This window comes from Artibeus jamaicensis, unplaced genomic scaffold (genome assembly GCF_021234435.1).
Source record: "Artibeus jamaicensis isolate MK-2021 breed Jamaican fruit bat unplaced genomic scaffold, CSHL_Jam_final scaffold_3151, whole genome shotgun sequence".
NCBI lineage: Eukaryota > Metazoa > Chordata > Mammalia > Chiroptera > Phyllostomidae > Artibeus > Artibeus jamaicensis.
In genome coordinates, this window is record NW_026522037.1 from 3099979 (window position 1) to 3115012 (window position 15034).

General features: G+C 43.2%; 1 protein-coding gene across 2 annotated transcripts in view; it reads left to right on the forward strand.

Annotated features, from left to right (window-relative positions):
- Window positions 1-347: 347 nt before the first annotated feature.
- The window catches only part of EIF2AK1 (eukaryotic translation initiation factor 2 alpha kinase 1), a 30658-nt gene continuing 15971 nt past the window's right edge, over window positions 348-15034 (forward strand). Inside the window, exons 1-8 of one of the 2 annotated variants that reach the window (XM_037134809.2) lie at window positions 348-571; window positions 7286-7444; window positions 10269-10402; window positions 11486-11523; window positions 12704-12803; window positions 13347-13427; window positions 14075-14174; window positions 14918-14978. In XM_037134809.2, the coding sequence (XP_036990704.2) occupies window positions 454-571; window positions 7286-7444; window positions 10269-10402; window positions 11486-11523; window positions 12704-12803; window positions 13347-13427; window positions 14075-14174; window positions 14918-14978 (791 nt within the window). In that variant the 5' untranslated portion in view covers window positions 348-453. The remainder of the gene's footprint in view (window positions 572-7285; window positions 7445-10268; window positions 10403-11485; window positions 11524-12703; window positions 12804-13346; window positions 13428-14074; window positions 14175-14917; window positions 14979-15034) is intronic. The other variant, XM_037134810.2, reaches the window with a different exon arrangement.

A 15034-nucleotide genomic window follows, 5' to 3' on the forward strand; every position in this document is an offset into this window, starting at 1 on the left:
TGATTTTTTTCAAATAAATGACAAATAGTCACTGTCGTGTCTGCAAAAAGTAAACATTTGGGTTAGAATCTCTGCAGACATCCGATTCCTATAGCGGTTTCCGAGTTTTGGCGTGAGATGTGAGCACTCTGATTCATCCGCGGGTATTCAGGTCTCGAGGACACAGAGGCGGGGCGCCCAGGAGTGCTGGCCGGGGTTCACCCCGGCGCGGCCGGGTACCTAGCCCGGTCGGACACCTGCGCCCCGAGACTCTCCTTGCACGACCATTCATCCTTCCCGCAGGAAGGGGCGGAGCCCACGCTAGGCCCCTCCCCCAAGCCCTGTGCTGGCAGCCGCGGCGGGTCTTCCGCTCTGGGAGGGCTGCTTCCGGATTCGTTGGCGAGCTCCGAGGCAGAGGATTGAGGAGCCGCTGGGCTGGTGGGCGTCTGGGCTGCGGCCCGCGCTGGGCCCGCGATGCTTGGGGGCCACTCGGAAGGACGGGATCGCGAGGCTGAGGGCGACGGGGCGGGGGCTTTGCCTGCCCCGCCTGCAATCGACTTCCCGAAGGAGGGCTCGGAGCCCAAGTATGATGGTGAGGGACCCGGAATCCGCGGCGGCCCTCCCCTTGCCCCGGTCACTTGCTTTCCGGGTTCGCTCCAGGACCTGGGCAGCGACTGGATCCGGGCTTCAGCGGGGCCCCAGCAGTACAGTGCCGGGGGGTGGGGCGGCGAGTGGGCCGCCGGGTAATGTGAGCATTTACCGAAACGAGGGTCCGCGACCCGCTCGTTCGTTCATATTTCTGTGCTTGGTTTCCTCTGCGGACTCGGCGTCCTCAGGTCTCAGCTCCCAGGCCCTGGGCGGTTTTGCCAGGCGGTGAGCCGGAGCTTTGCCAGCTGCTAGGACGGGACTTGGCGGACCCTACGGGCGGGACAGTTTGGGCTGAGTTTTGATTTGTTGCTTCTGTTGCCTTGTTTCCCCGGTAGGGTAGCTAAAAGACTTCTTGTAGTGAGGCAGTATGGAAATCCTTCTCTTTGGTTAAAAAAAAAAAATGCCCGAGTTTTCTCGAGACTTTTGCTTACTGGGGCATAGCCTGCCAAGGTCTTCAATAACTTAAAATGAGAGGGACTTAAAACATTGACTCTACCCAGTCTAAAGTAGCCAATGAAAGTATTTTAATGAAAGGGCAATAAGCTATTTAATTGCAACCAGTTGGCAGTTTTAAAAATTAAGTTGTGCCATCAAGAATGAATACATTGTTTTTTTTAAATATTTTATTTATTTATTTTCTTGAGAGGGGAAGGGAAGGAGAAAGAGTGGGAGAGAAATATCAATGTATGGTTGCCTCTCATGCGTCCCCTGCTGGGAACTGGCCTGCAGCCCAGGCATGTGCCCTGACTGGGAATCGAACCGCGATACTCTGGTTCGCAGGCCCGCGCTCAATCCACTGAGCTCCGCCAGCCAGGGCGAATACATTGTTTTTTTTAAAAAAGCATGAATACCTTGATTCAGGGAGCTGTTCACTACATGGTAGTGCAAATGCGATGACTACAGAATGCAGACATTCAACCGAAGCATCAAACAACTGTTAAGATGTTAACATCGACTTAAAGTTGCAAACCGAGTTGGAAAGGCTTTAATTTCTTAACTTCTTTGATTTTCATCCTCAGTACCACCTATAATTTTTGATGCCAAAGGGAGGCAAAAACAGACTGTTCACAGGATAGTTGTGAGATGACTACTTTTCAGTAGCCAGACTGATTTCTGGAAGGTGCTTTATCAGAGTAGTTCCAAAACCCAGGGTCACGTCATAGGAAAAGCCCCAGCTGTAAACATGCAGGTTTGCCTTCTCTGTAGGATTGTGATAAGGTTTTCTGCAAACTGAAGATTATTCCTGAAGGGTGGGATCTTAGATTAGCTTCTCTTAAAAATTTTCTCCTCCTAGGTTACTAACAATACTGTTTTGTTTACATATTGCTTCTCTTCCAGAGAGACCCAGAGTGTTGTAGGTGAAAAGTAAGGTCTGTGAAAAATGTAGCTCCATTTGTATAACAGATGGCACACCAGAGTAGTTAAGTGCTTTCTTGAAGGTCTTCTGTGTGATGTGAGAAAGTCGCACTGCCAGTTGATGGTAGAGGCAGAAAATTCAAAGCCTAGGTGAGCTCGAAAACCTGCACTCTGCAGTTTATTGTGTGGGGATTCTGCAGAGCCAGCGTCAGCCTCAGATCAAAGTGACTGTTCTTGGTTTTCTCCCCTGAAATATAAGGAGGGCCAACAGTAAACCCATTGTCAAACTCACTGATTTTTCTTCTTTCACCCAACCCAAGTTTCCCAGAATTTTTATTTCAGGTTAATTTTCAGGTTCCTCTTTCATTCTTATTATTCTTATTCTTATTATTCTTAATCCTCACCCAAGGATATGTTTATTGATCTTAGAGAGAGAGGAAGGGAGAGAAATATCAATGGGTTGCCTCTCAAATGAGCCGTGACTGGCGATGGAACCCCTAGCCTAGGCTTGTGTCCTGACGAGGATTGAACTGCAGCCTTTCGGTGTGCCGGACGGTGCTTCAACGAACTGGTGGCCAGGGCCCTCTTTCATTTAATAATGGGCATTTGCTTCATACTTTCCTGAGGACTTTGAATAATCCCATTCCAGTTTGTCTCCTCCTCTCTTACTTGGCAGAGGTCTAGACCTCTTTCACCTAGGATCTAGATCTTTTTTTAAAAGATTTTAACATCACGTAATACAAAATTTTGAAATTGTGTTTTGATAAAATTTATCATTCAGTCAAATGAATCACACATACATGATTACTGACAGGTTCCTAAAATTTAAAAAATTTAATCTAATAAATATGCGGGTTAATTATGGGCAGATACACATATATGTATCTAGCTATATATGTCTATATGTATCTATATTAAAATATGTATTTAAAATGAAAAAAAAGATTTTATTTGCTTATTTTTATTTATTTTTTATTTTTCCTCTTCTTTCCCCTGTTATCCTCCCTCCTCCCCCATTTGTTTATTTTTAGAGGGAAAGGAGGTAGGAGAGGAACTTCACTGTTTGCCTCTCACACGCCCCCTACTGGAGATGTGGCCTGCAACCCAGGCATGTGCGCGACTGAGGATCCAACTGGCGACCTTTGGGTTGCAGGCCAGCACTTGGTCCACGGAGTCACACCTGCCAGGGCTAGATCTTATTCTTTTATAAGGGAACTTGACCTCACCGTTCCCTTTAGCCACTTTCCTCTGGTCTCGTGACCAGAACTGTAAGAGGTGAAGCTTTCAGCTTCAGCCTTTATTTCCTTTCAGTTTTACTCTTTCTTGCATTAGTAGTTTATTCACGGGTGTTTGTAAAGTTGTCATTTTCTTGTTATATTAGGTTCATTTGATTCCACGGACCAGGCATTCTCTTTTATTATTATATGATTATTAAAAAGTAGAATTTTTTCATTATAGAATATAGAAAAGTATGAGTATAAATAAGCAGAAAACCCTCCTAACCATAATCTCACCACTGTTAAGAATTCAGTATATTATTTTTTTAAAAGATCACATTACAGAATCTGTTGAAAATACAGAAAAGCCTGAAGAAGGAATTTAAAAAGAAAATTTAAAAACCATGACCTCATCAGCCAGAGACAACTTAGATGAATTTTGTATTTAACACTATTTGTCAAAGAAAAGTGTCATGCCTGGGTTAAAGGTTTCTATCTGATTTTGTCCAAATAAGATAGCAATTTAGAGAAATTGATCACAAAAATTTAAGGGAGTAAGGAAGAAAAAGGGAAGGTCCCCTGCCCTGGCATCCCAGGGAAGAGCTCGCTGCTAACAATTTGGTGTATTCATTTGCTAATGATTGACAGCTGCGGTGTGCCGGGGAGGTGCCAGGTGCTCATGAGCAACCAGGCCGACTGTGAAACAGCATGTCTACTGGAATTCATTCCTTTTATAAATTGTGCTTATAGATCATTGAAAACATCAGAAATTTTGCCTGTGTAGTTTTTTCCATTCTTTTTATGTGTGTAGATTTATAGAGCTATAAAATACATGTATTTTAAAACTGTGATTTTTTTTTAGTTTTATGTACTTATTTATTTATAAATATTTTATTTATTTACTTTTGGAGAGGGAAAGGGAGGGAGAAAGGGAGAGAAACATCAATGTGTGGTTGCCTCTTGTGTGCCCCCTGCTGGGGACCTGGCCTGCAACTCAGGTTTGTGCCCTGACTGCGAATCAAACCAGCGACCCCTTGGTTAGCAAGCTGGTGCTCAATCTACTGAGCCACACCAGCCAGGGCATGATCTGTTTTTTAAGTGAGACATTATCTTAACATTCTTTGGTCATAAATTAGCCTTTAAAATATTATTTAAGACTATCACATTCTGTACTACCATTTATTTAATCTTTATTGTTGGAAAATAGGTTTGTCTTTTTTTCTTTTACCATTAGACATAGTAATGGGTTTGACATCTGTATACATACATCTTTGTTTATATCTGATTTTTTTCATCAGAATAGATACACAGAGTAGAATCTGTTGAGTAAAAGAAGTACATTATTTTAAAAAAAATGGTTTTGATGCATTTTGCTAAAGTGATGACCATAAAGATTGTGTTGGTTTGTGTGAAATTATCTGTCTCTCCTCAAATTCATTAATATTACTGTTTAATAGACTGTTTCTTTGACCTGATAATGGTCTATTTATGATATAATTTTTCTAGACACCATCGTTTTTAACAGCTGCATAGTAACCTGTTATATGTATGTAACATACCTAATAACTGTAAATAGTCTAAAGTGTTAATGCCAAACATTGTGTGTGTGTATATGTATGGTCTGTCCAGAAAGAAGTATCCAGCTATGTAATATGAAAAATAGAGACATTTATTAAAGGACAGTGACACCTCAGTATCCTTTAAATCAGGCACCTCGGGACTTCACACAGTTCTCCTAGCCACCCTCATCTACTCCGTAAAATATCACTGACAGTCTGAAATCTCTTCCCTTTCAAAGGTGATTTTAGTTTTGGGAAGAGGCAGAAGTCACAGGGCACCAAATCTGGGCTGTAGTGGGGCTGAGTCACCTGGGTGATTTGATGTTTCACCAACAAACTGCATGAGACATGATGCATGAGCAGGTGTGTTGTCGTGATGAAGGTGCCGATCCCCAGTTGTCCAGAACTGTGGCCTTCTGAATCATCCAGATAGTTTCTGTGGAGGGATGTTCAAGCTTCTGCAAAGTTTATTACAGATTCATTGCTCTACTTGCTCAGTCATTTTGAATGAGATAACACAGTACACAGGGTCACTCATTGGTGTCTGCCGCCCCCACTGCCTAGTACGGTGAAGTCGTCATTGTTCACGCATGTGCATTCAAGTCCACTCTCCTCGGCTGTCCAGTTACATCCATGTCACACCAACCGTTCTCATTATATTAACAATGGCTGGACTTGTTCTGGACAGACCTTGTGTATATCTGATGTGCTTTGTGAAGTTATTTCCTTGGTATGTTTTTCCAGAAGTAGAGTGCTTGGTCAGGGTTTTGCACATTTAAGTTTTAGGATGTTTTGCCAAAGGTTGCAAACACTTTTTTACCCCTTTGGGTTTGAAAATGTCTACTATTTTTTGGTCTGCTTTTTTATGCCCAGAACAATACCAGGTACCCCGACTTTTAATAGGTGCCAATCTGATGGCAGAGCCTGTACCGAAATTATTTTAATGTGTATGTCATTAGTTACTAGTTATGTTGAAGCTATTTGAAATTTTAATTTGCTTAATTTTTTAGTAGCTTGTAAGGGCTCTGAAATTTAAAAAAATATTTTTTACATTTATTTTTAGAGAGGGGAAGGGAAGGAGAAAGAGTAGGAGAGAAAAAACGTATGGTTGTCTCTCGTGCATCCCCTGCTGGGAACTGGCCTGCAACCCAGGCATGTGCCCTGATTGGGAATCGAACAGGTAGCCCTTTGCTTCACAGGCCCGCGCTCAATCCACTGAGCTACACCAGAGGGCTCTGAAATTTTATTAACCTTTTCTTCTTCTGTGAAGAAGTCCTGTGGAATACAGATACAGGTGCTGTATCTGAATTTGTGATTTATATTTTAACTTTAAGATGCCTTTACACAGAGAAGTTTGTGCATGGCCACATTTTTCATTCTTTTTCTTTCTGAGACTCAGAGAAGTATTTATTTAAAGTGAACAATACACCTGCATATGTTATGCAGGTCTGTTTTTGGCCACATATATAGAGGTAAGAGAAGAAATTTGTGAATGAAATCTGGATTTGAAAACTGGGGCTTTCCCAGGACTTCTGGTAGTTCACAGAGGAGAGTGGAATAGAATATTTGAAATGGGGACAAGTTTAGCAGGTGTAGGACATGGTCCTTGTTTCTGCGGGGCATTTCCTATTGAGTTGGATCAATAGCTATGGAGAATTTGAAGTGTCTCATCTTTCCTCTAACAAGTCCTCTTGCCAGTTTCTGCTCTTGATTGACACCTCCCTGCTTCCATTCCTAGCATTTCAAATCCCGGCCAGTCCAGGTCTTCTCTCCATGTTCCCGTAATTCAACCTTCTTTACTAACTCATCCTAACTTCTTGTTGGCTGTTGCACGCCTCCTTCCAGGCCACTTGTTCACAGTCCTGAGACAGTTTCCTTCATTGTATTTTTGACCTGTTTAATAGCGTATTAAATAAACAGTAGGTGAGAATTTATTGACTTTGAGCACACACTCGTCGGTCTGGTTGGTCTTGCGTAGTGGAAAGAGGACAGGGGACCTGGGAGTTCGTCCAGTCAGCCTGCTTACAAGTTCCTTATAAGCTTGAATGCCTGTTTGCTTGAATACTCAATTAATTAATTAATTAATTAATTAATCTCTACCTCTGTGCTCATCATTACTACCAAACAAACCTTTCTCCCTTCCCCCAATGGCATCTTTCTGCTAGTCTTCCAACTTCCAAAATTCAAGTCAAAACTCAACCCTGGAAAGTCTGTCTTGATTAACTCCACTCAGCTTAACTACTGTTTTGTTTTTTCTTTCTTTAAATTGAAATAGTTTGTTTCATTAATGAGAATGTACTATTTTGTACAGGAACAAGTATAAAGGACACATGGACAAAAACTAGGGGGCTGTGCAAATGGGAGGGAGCTGGGGAGGGCTGGGTGGGCAGGCTGGGATGGCAGTATAACACAGAAAACTGTACTTGAACAACAATTAAAATATAATTAAAAAAAAAGAATGTCCTATTTTGTCATTCTGAGATATGGGTACCATGTGTGACGATTACTTCCTTTTTTGACTTGTAGAGTCTGATGTTCCAGCCGAGCTCCAGGTGCTGAAGGGACCCCAGCAGCAGCCGACCTTCCCTTTTGCGGTTGCCAACCAGCTCTTGCTTGTGTCTCTGCTGGAGCACTTGAGCCACGTGCACGAACCAAACCCGCACCGTTCAAGACAGGTGTTTCAATGTCAGTAAGAGTGCACTCATCTCTTTGTGTTAAAGGTTTATTTATTTATGTTTAGAGAAATGGGAAGGGAGGAAGAGAGGGAGAGAAACATCAGTGTATGGTTGCCTCTCTTATACCCACTACTGGGGACCTGGCTCACAACCCAGGCATGTGCCCGGACTGGGAATTGAACCTGCAGCCCTTTGATTCTCAGTCTGATGTTCAGTCCACTGAGCCACACCGGCCAGGGCAGAATAAATTCATCTTGCTAACTAAAACTTGTAAGAGTTCTTACAAGTTTTAAACTTGTAATACTATTTAATGCTGTGGGTCTGAGAAGCAGTGGGTATATAAACATTTGAAAGAAGTAGTAATAGTTTAATTTCCTAAAATCATTTTATTTTACTTTGAGTAGTTCCTTAGGAATATAATTACTGGGGCCCTAAAACTCTAATAACCATAAAATTGTGAATATTTAGTTAAATAAAAGATAGTCCTTTTGTATCTATAACCTGATATTTCGTATGATTTGTAAAGATCTCTTATGGTGTAGTCAATGAGCAGGTAAATGAAAATCACAGATACTCATTCTGAACCTGTTCTTTTTTATTTTACTTTATTTTTCAATTATAAGAGAAAGTTACAGAGGTAGAAATGAGCCAGCTGGGCTGCGTAGGCTCGGGACAAGTAGCGCAAGCAAAAGAAGGGCCCTTCAGCCCGGAGAGAGAAGGACGAGGGTAACACACCCGGGCCCGGCAAACCTGAGAGGGAGCGGGCTGAACCAGTTACTGACCTCAGCACCAGAGCGGCAGTATTTTGCATTGTTGATTAGGAAACTATTTTCTTCTACACACAAATGTGATTTTTTTTCTCCTGCACCAACCAGTTCTCTAACACCAGCTAGGATTCAATTCAATTTCAAGGCTGTCTGTATGAAATTAGTGTCAGGTACCAGAGGTTAAGGGCTCAGTCCCACGATGCTGCTCTTATTTCAGATGCCAGTTGCAAGTAGTGGGTCCTCGGGGCCCTTAGGTTACTCATAGTTACCCGGTCCAACTGGGATATAAATTGGGGTGCCCACCCCCACCCCCCAGTTTTGGTAAGTTGCTCTAATGGTGGTAGTACTCAGGGAGACACTTACGTTGACAGGTTTATTACGTACTAAAGGGCGTGAGAATAGGTACAGGCGAACAGCCAGCTAAAGAGGCACAGAGGGTGAGGTCTGGGAGGGTCCCAGGTACAGGGGCTTCTGTCCCTGTGGGGTTGGGTGCACGGTTCTCCTGGCACGTGGATGTGTTTACCGAGAAGCTCTGAACCCTGTGTGTTAGGGATTTTTCTGAGGCTGCATCATGTTGGCATGATCAGTTATGAATTCCCTGTCCGGGGAATGGGGGCTGGAACCGAACGTTCTAAGCTTCTAATCATGGCTTGGACTTTGTGGTGACCCGCACCCACCTTGAAGCTCTCTAGGGGACCCAGTGACCTCCTCGGCATGAGAAAGACACTCACCACTCCGGAGGGTTCGAGGGTCTTGGTCTTGGGAGCTCTTGCGTCAGAACCTGGTAAAGACCAAATATTAGAAAAGTTGCTGCTCCCAGCACCCTGAACACTCGGGAATTACAACAGTTTTAGGAGGTGTGCACCAGAATCCAGAGACAAAGACCAAGTAGGTTTCTGATTCTACCGCAGTTGTTGGTGGTGGTTATTTTAATCCTGCCGTAATTACTGGTCTGGGAAATATAAGCATAGAGTGAGCAGATTTGTTCGTTGACTGAGACCAGTGCAGCCTCTTCAGTAGCTCCAGACAGATTCTAAGGATCTTTCTTACCAAAAACATCTTTTCAAGTCTTGTTTGGTGCTGGAAATTCTCAGACTCATAGATAGCTTTGAGTGATCTTAGAATGTAATGTTTTGCTAAAGGTAGATTTTCATTTTGACAATTATGGCACATGAAAATGGTGAATGTTATGTTGTACAGTGCATAATGTATGTGATGGGGGTGGGTCATGCAGAAGGGGGTGTTCCGTAGGTTTCGAAGCCTTGGTAGCTTGGAATTATTATTTGGGCTCACTGTATAGAAAAGCAGGTTATAATGATTTTAATATAGTATTCTTGCTCCTAATGAAAGCAAACCTGCAAATCTTGCTGATTTTCCTATTTAAGTGACTGAACTTTTAAACGAGGTCTTTTTGAGTGTTTTTGGTGTGATTCAGTTAGTCGGTAAGTAAATGCGGAGTCTGCTGTACAGGAAGGCAGCCTCTGTGGATCTGGACACCGTGAGTGGGCAAAGGCCAATGCTGGTGTAGAAACTTCGGGGAAGCCCCGTGTCATGACTTCAGACTTGACTTTTCCCCGGTAGTTGGTCTGCACATACATCGCATATGTGCTTTTTCTGCGTCGGTTAAAGGTTTTCCATAGTAGAAAACAGTCATTAATATTCACTTCTGTTGTCAGTGCTAGTCAGTTGTTTCTACTCCTGCCTCTGTTCTTACTGTTTCTGTTCTTACAGCGTCTGTCTGCAGAATGTAATATGTTTGCGTGTCAGAAGACTGCTGTGATCACGTTTTCCTTGCCTTTTTGAAAGATGGGCCTTAGAACTTTACTGCCCAACCAGGAGTGGTAAACAAGTGACTGTCCAGCATCAGAGGAGGAGTTAGATGTGCTCCTGACCAGTGAGAGCACCACTTGTTCCTTCAGTTGCACGGAACCAGCCCCCAAGTGGTCGGTCACGTGTGTACAAATGTGGCCTTTTCTTACAAACGCTGTTACTCCTCTCTGAACTCTGTACTGTCTAAAATTGCCATTTTATTGATGGCCTAATCGTTTTTCTGTATTCTTTTTCCAGTACTCTGTCAGACCTTCATCAAAATGGGGCTGCTGTCCTCTTTCACCTGCAGCGATGAGTTCAGCTCGCTGAGACTCCATCACAACAGGGCCATCACTCATTTAATGAGATCCGCTAGGGAGAGGGTCCGGCAGGTGAGCACCAATACGGGCACGCTGAGTGCAACGCAGGCATACAACGCTTTGCTTGCAGAGGATAGGAAATCCTGATTATAATACAGGTCTATAGAAATGCTGACTTTGATCTGTTTATTTAACAAGTGTTTATGAGTGACTCCTGTGGGGTAGGCGCTCTTGTACCCGCAGTAAACAAACTAGAATACCTGCCCACATGGAGCTTTCGTTGTGAAGAGGGGGTGCTAAACAATGGGGTAGTAAAAATATGTGAAAATAAATGGGGGGCTGGATGGTGATAAGGGTTAAAGGGAAACATAAAGCAGGAAGGGCCTTGGCAAATGTGTGGACTGTACCACAGGGGCCAGGGAGGGCCTCGCTGCGACTCAGCCAGGAGCTGAGGGCGGAGGAGGAGCCGTGCAGACTGGAGGGACAGTGCTTGGGAGGCACAGTACATCCCCAGGGAGCAGCGTGCGAGGCGTGTGGGGAGCTGACAAGCAGCCTTGTGGCTGGAGTCGGCAAGGGGAGCATGGGGGTTGGGGGGCGAGAGGGGTGGTGGAGTCGGCTCCCGACACCATTGTAATGGGTTTGCACTCAGTAAAAAGAGGCAGCAGTGCAAGATTTTGAGCCCAGGCGTGACATCACCTGACTTAACATTTTAATGGGGTCAACCAGCTCTGTGTTGAGACTAGACTGAGGGGGGCCAAGGGCAGAAGCTGGGGGACAGGTGCACTCACACAGGTTATAAGAGTTGGTGGTGGCTTGGAGTGGGCGGTGGCCATGGGAGACGCGGTCAAGTTCTGTATATAGTTTGAAGGTAAAATCGCCATTACTTACTGATGGGTGTACTCCTTGGTACATTCTCTGCTTTGTCGGTAGAAAGCAAGAATATAGCATTTTTAGCAGTGATCTTCTAGTTAAGAGAGAAATAGTTTCGATTGTAAACTTTTAGGTAATGTTGAAAAAGCCATTGAGTGCTTTTTGTTTTTTTAGTATTGTGTATGCATTTGGGACTATCAGTATGGCATTGAATTTTGATAGATTTCCCTATTTCATGAAATTTTTGAAATGCTTTTAAAAGTAGTTTTATTTTTTAAATTTTAGGATCCCTGTGATGATAATTCTCATATCCACAAGATCAGGTATGTATTGAATACTTTTATGATTATTTAAAGATTAAACTACCCCAAAGAAGTCAGGATTAAGGTTTAATCCTAAACTAATCAGAAATTAGTCTTGGGTTAAAAAAATATTATCTTTGGTTATAGTTTATGAAAAGTAAAAACTTGGTTCTCAGCAATTAATTACTGTTCCCAGATTTGCTTTACTTCTCATTGCCTTCTTTTTTTAAAATAATTTTATTTATTTTTAGAGAAATGGGAAGAGAGGGAGAGAAACACTGATGTGTGAGGGATACATCGACTGGTTGCCTCTCACACCTCCCCAAGTGGGGATCTGACCCGAAACCCAGGCATCTGGCCTGACTGGGAATCAAACTGGTGACCCTTTGGTTCCCAGGCCAGTGCTCAGTCCAGTGAGCCACACCAGCCAGGGTGCATTTCCCTTCTTTAAAAAAATTTTGTTGTTTTTGTTTTTTGCTTTTAAAAAGTTTTCCTCCTTTTCGAACCTTTGTTCCCCTCATTCACTGTGGATTCCATAAGCCCCACCCATAATTCGGAGTAATGATAACCAGTCTCTGTCGGGAAAATCATTGAATTCTGGCTATATTTTGGAAATTCTACTTTAAAGTCTGTAACTTATCTGGATCATTCAGAAATTTAAGTAACTGGATTACTGAGCTCTGCTAATCAACTTCTGCCTGTTAGTCATTGAATACTAATTACTGGTAAAATACTTAAAATTAGATTAATGACCCCTTGCTATCTTTTTAAAAAGATTTTATTTATTTATTTTTAGACGGAGGGAGGGAAGGGAGAAAGAGGGAGAGAAACATCAGTGTGTGGTTGTCTCTCATGTGCCCCCTACTGGGGACCTGGCTCACAATCCAGGCATGTGTCCTGACTGGGAATCGAACCTGCAGCTCTTTGGTTCGCAGGCTGGCTGGCACTCATACCACTGAGCCACATCAGCCGGGCCCTCCTTGCTGTCTTTATCACCCTGTTGATTTTCTTAGCCAGTGTTTTTTTTTTTCATAGAGAATGAAAAATTTCATTTTAGCTCATCCTTGCCAAATCACCATAATTCAGTGATAACCGAGGCTAGCAGGTTTGTTAGTAGTAATACGGTGAACATGAATGGCCCTAGAACATTCTGACGCCCTCATGCTTTAACATGGACTGATGGTTTGTGTTTAACTTTTAGATCAAGGGAAGTAGCCTTTGAAGCACAAACTTCACGGTACTTGAATGAATTCGAAGAGCTTGCCATCTTGGGGAAAGGTGGCTATGGAAGAGTGTACAAGGTTGTTCACCACATATTTCTTTGACCTACTGCTTTAAATAAATGCATTTTGAGAAGTTGTTTTCACTATTTAAAGTACCCAAAGGAAAATTCCTATGGAAATGCCGAAGGAAAAAGTATATACACTTTTCATTAAGATTGGTTATTTATGGAGAAGTGGGCAGGTTTTCATTTTTCCCTAATCATGTTGGTGGTTTCTGTGGATTCTGGAAACTTGGAGTTTTTGTTCTATAGTTAATTTTTATTTAAGATGCATTACTGAAAGAATTGTGCTGCTGTGTTTTGGGCTTTACAGAGCCCGTTTGCCAATATTCTTGTCCTCTAGACTTGGAGCTTCTAGGAGTTGGTCTCGCGATGCCCTCGGAAAGCTTCTGTTCTAGCTGAGCCCGCTGACCTCCCTGAGCTCAGTGAAGAGGACGCATGTCTTTAGCTTAATTCTATGTCTCTGGCTAGTTTGGGTTATCTAAGTTTAGCCTAAAAGAATGTACTTTATTCGGTTGAAATTTAATGGTACTATATACTTTTTTTCCCCTTTACTTTTTAGGTCAGGAATAAATTAGATGGACAGTATTATGCAATTAAAAAAATCCTGATTAAGTGTGCAACTAAGACAGATTGCATGAAGGTAAGATTTTCAAAATTTATTTATTTTGAATCGTCAAGTATTCAAGTTTTTTTGAAGGAGTTTTGTGTACGTGAGACAGAGAGTGACTGTGTGTGTGTGTGTTCGTATTTGGCAAATATTGGGTGGGATGGATTGCCAGCTTATTGGGTTACAGTAACATAAACATCCAAACTAAAGTTCATTGGACTTAAATGGACTTTATTTTTATTTTTATAGGCATTTCAGATTGACCACATTTCAGGGGCTGTTGCTGGGGAAACTAACTTTTTAACTAAATTATTCATGCACAGTACAGCTTGTTGTGAAAAAACACGAGCTCAGTTCAGGCCCCAGTCTTCTCCCCGATGAGTCGTGTGGTCCTGGGCAAACGACTTTGTCTTCTAAGCCACTCCTGTCTTCTGCCCTGGAAACAGGGGTGACGGCGTGGTTTCATTTACCTTGTGGACTGGACTTGCTTATAGCAGGATGATTGTAAATGAAGTATGCAAAGTGTACAGTGCTGTGTACGTGTACGTTTAGTGGGTGTAACAGTTTAGGTTGCTTATGCATGAGGCGTCCACTGCTTGCTCTGGAGCACGTGGTCTTTGATGCCATGGGCATTTACAGATGGCCGGCACGCGCTCCATCTGAGTGTGCTCCTCCTCCAGGTGCTACGGGAGGTCAAGGTGCTGGCGGGTCTGCAGCACCCGAACATTGTGGGCTATCACACTGCGTGGATAGAGCATGTTCACGTGGCCCAAAAGCAAGGTAAGCCCTTTCAGATTACATGGGGTTGAAGGTTGGCAAAGCTCGTCCCAGGGGCCAGATCTGGCCTGCCCCTGCTTTTGTGCATCCCATACGCTGAGGATTTTTTTCATTTTACATTTTAAAAAATGATAAAAGGCACCAAACAGTATTTTGTGAGCATTACATGAGATTCCACATTTCATTGTCAGTAAGTAGTTTACTAGAACACAGGCTCATTCTTGGGTGCTGTCAGTGGTTGCTTTTGTGCTGCAGCAGCAGAGACGTGTGGCTATGGCAGAGTCTCTGAGGGCTGGAGAGACCTGAAACACTCGTGATCGGGTCCTGCACAGAGTTTGCGGACCCTCCTATAGTGGGACAGGCGTTTTGTAGTTCCTCAAATGCGCCCGTCATTTGAATAAGGTTGTATTGTACTTCGTAAAAGGTCATGACATTTTTTCTTTAAAGATTTTATTAATGAACTTCTAGGCAGAGGGAAAGGGAGGGAGGAAGAGAGTGAGAGAAACATCAGTGTGTGGTTGCCTCCTGTGCATCCCCAACGGGGGACTCAGCCCACAACCCAGGCACATGGGAATCGAACCCTTGGTTCACAGGCCAGCACTCAGTCCACCGAGCCGCACCAGCCAGGGCAGGTCATGACATTTTTAGACAGGTAGTTTCACTTGGTGTTATTTGTATATTTTTCTGCCTTTGACTATAAATTAGACAATTGGGATGCTTAAAGATTTGCTTTTGTCTTTGTTCAGCAGATAGAATTCCTTTACAGTTGCCATCTCTGAAAGTGATCTCTACGCGGGAGGATGACAGGTGTGTGGACTGGTGTGGACTTCATACAGGTTGGGACTTCATACAGGGACTTCATA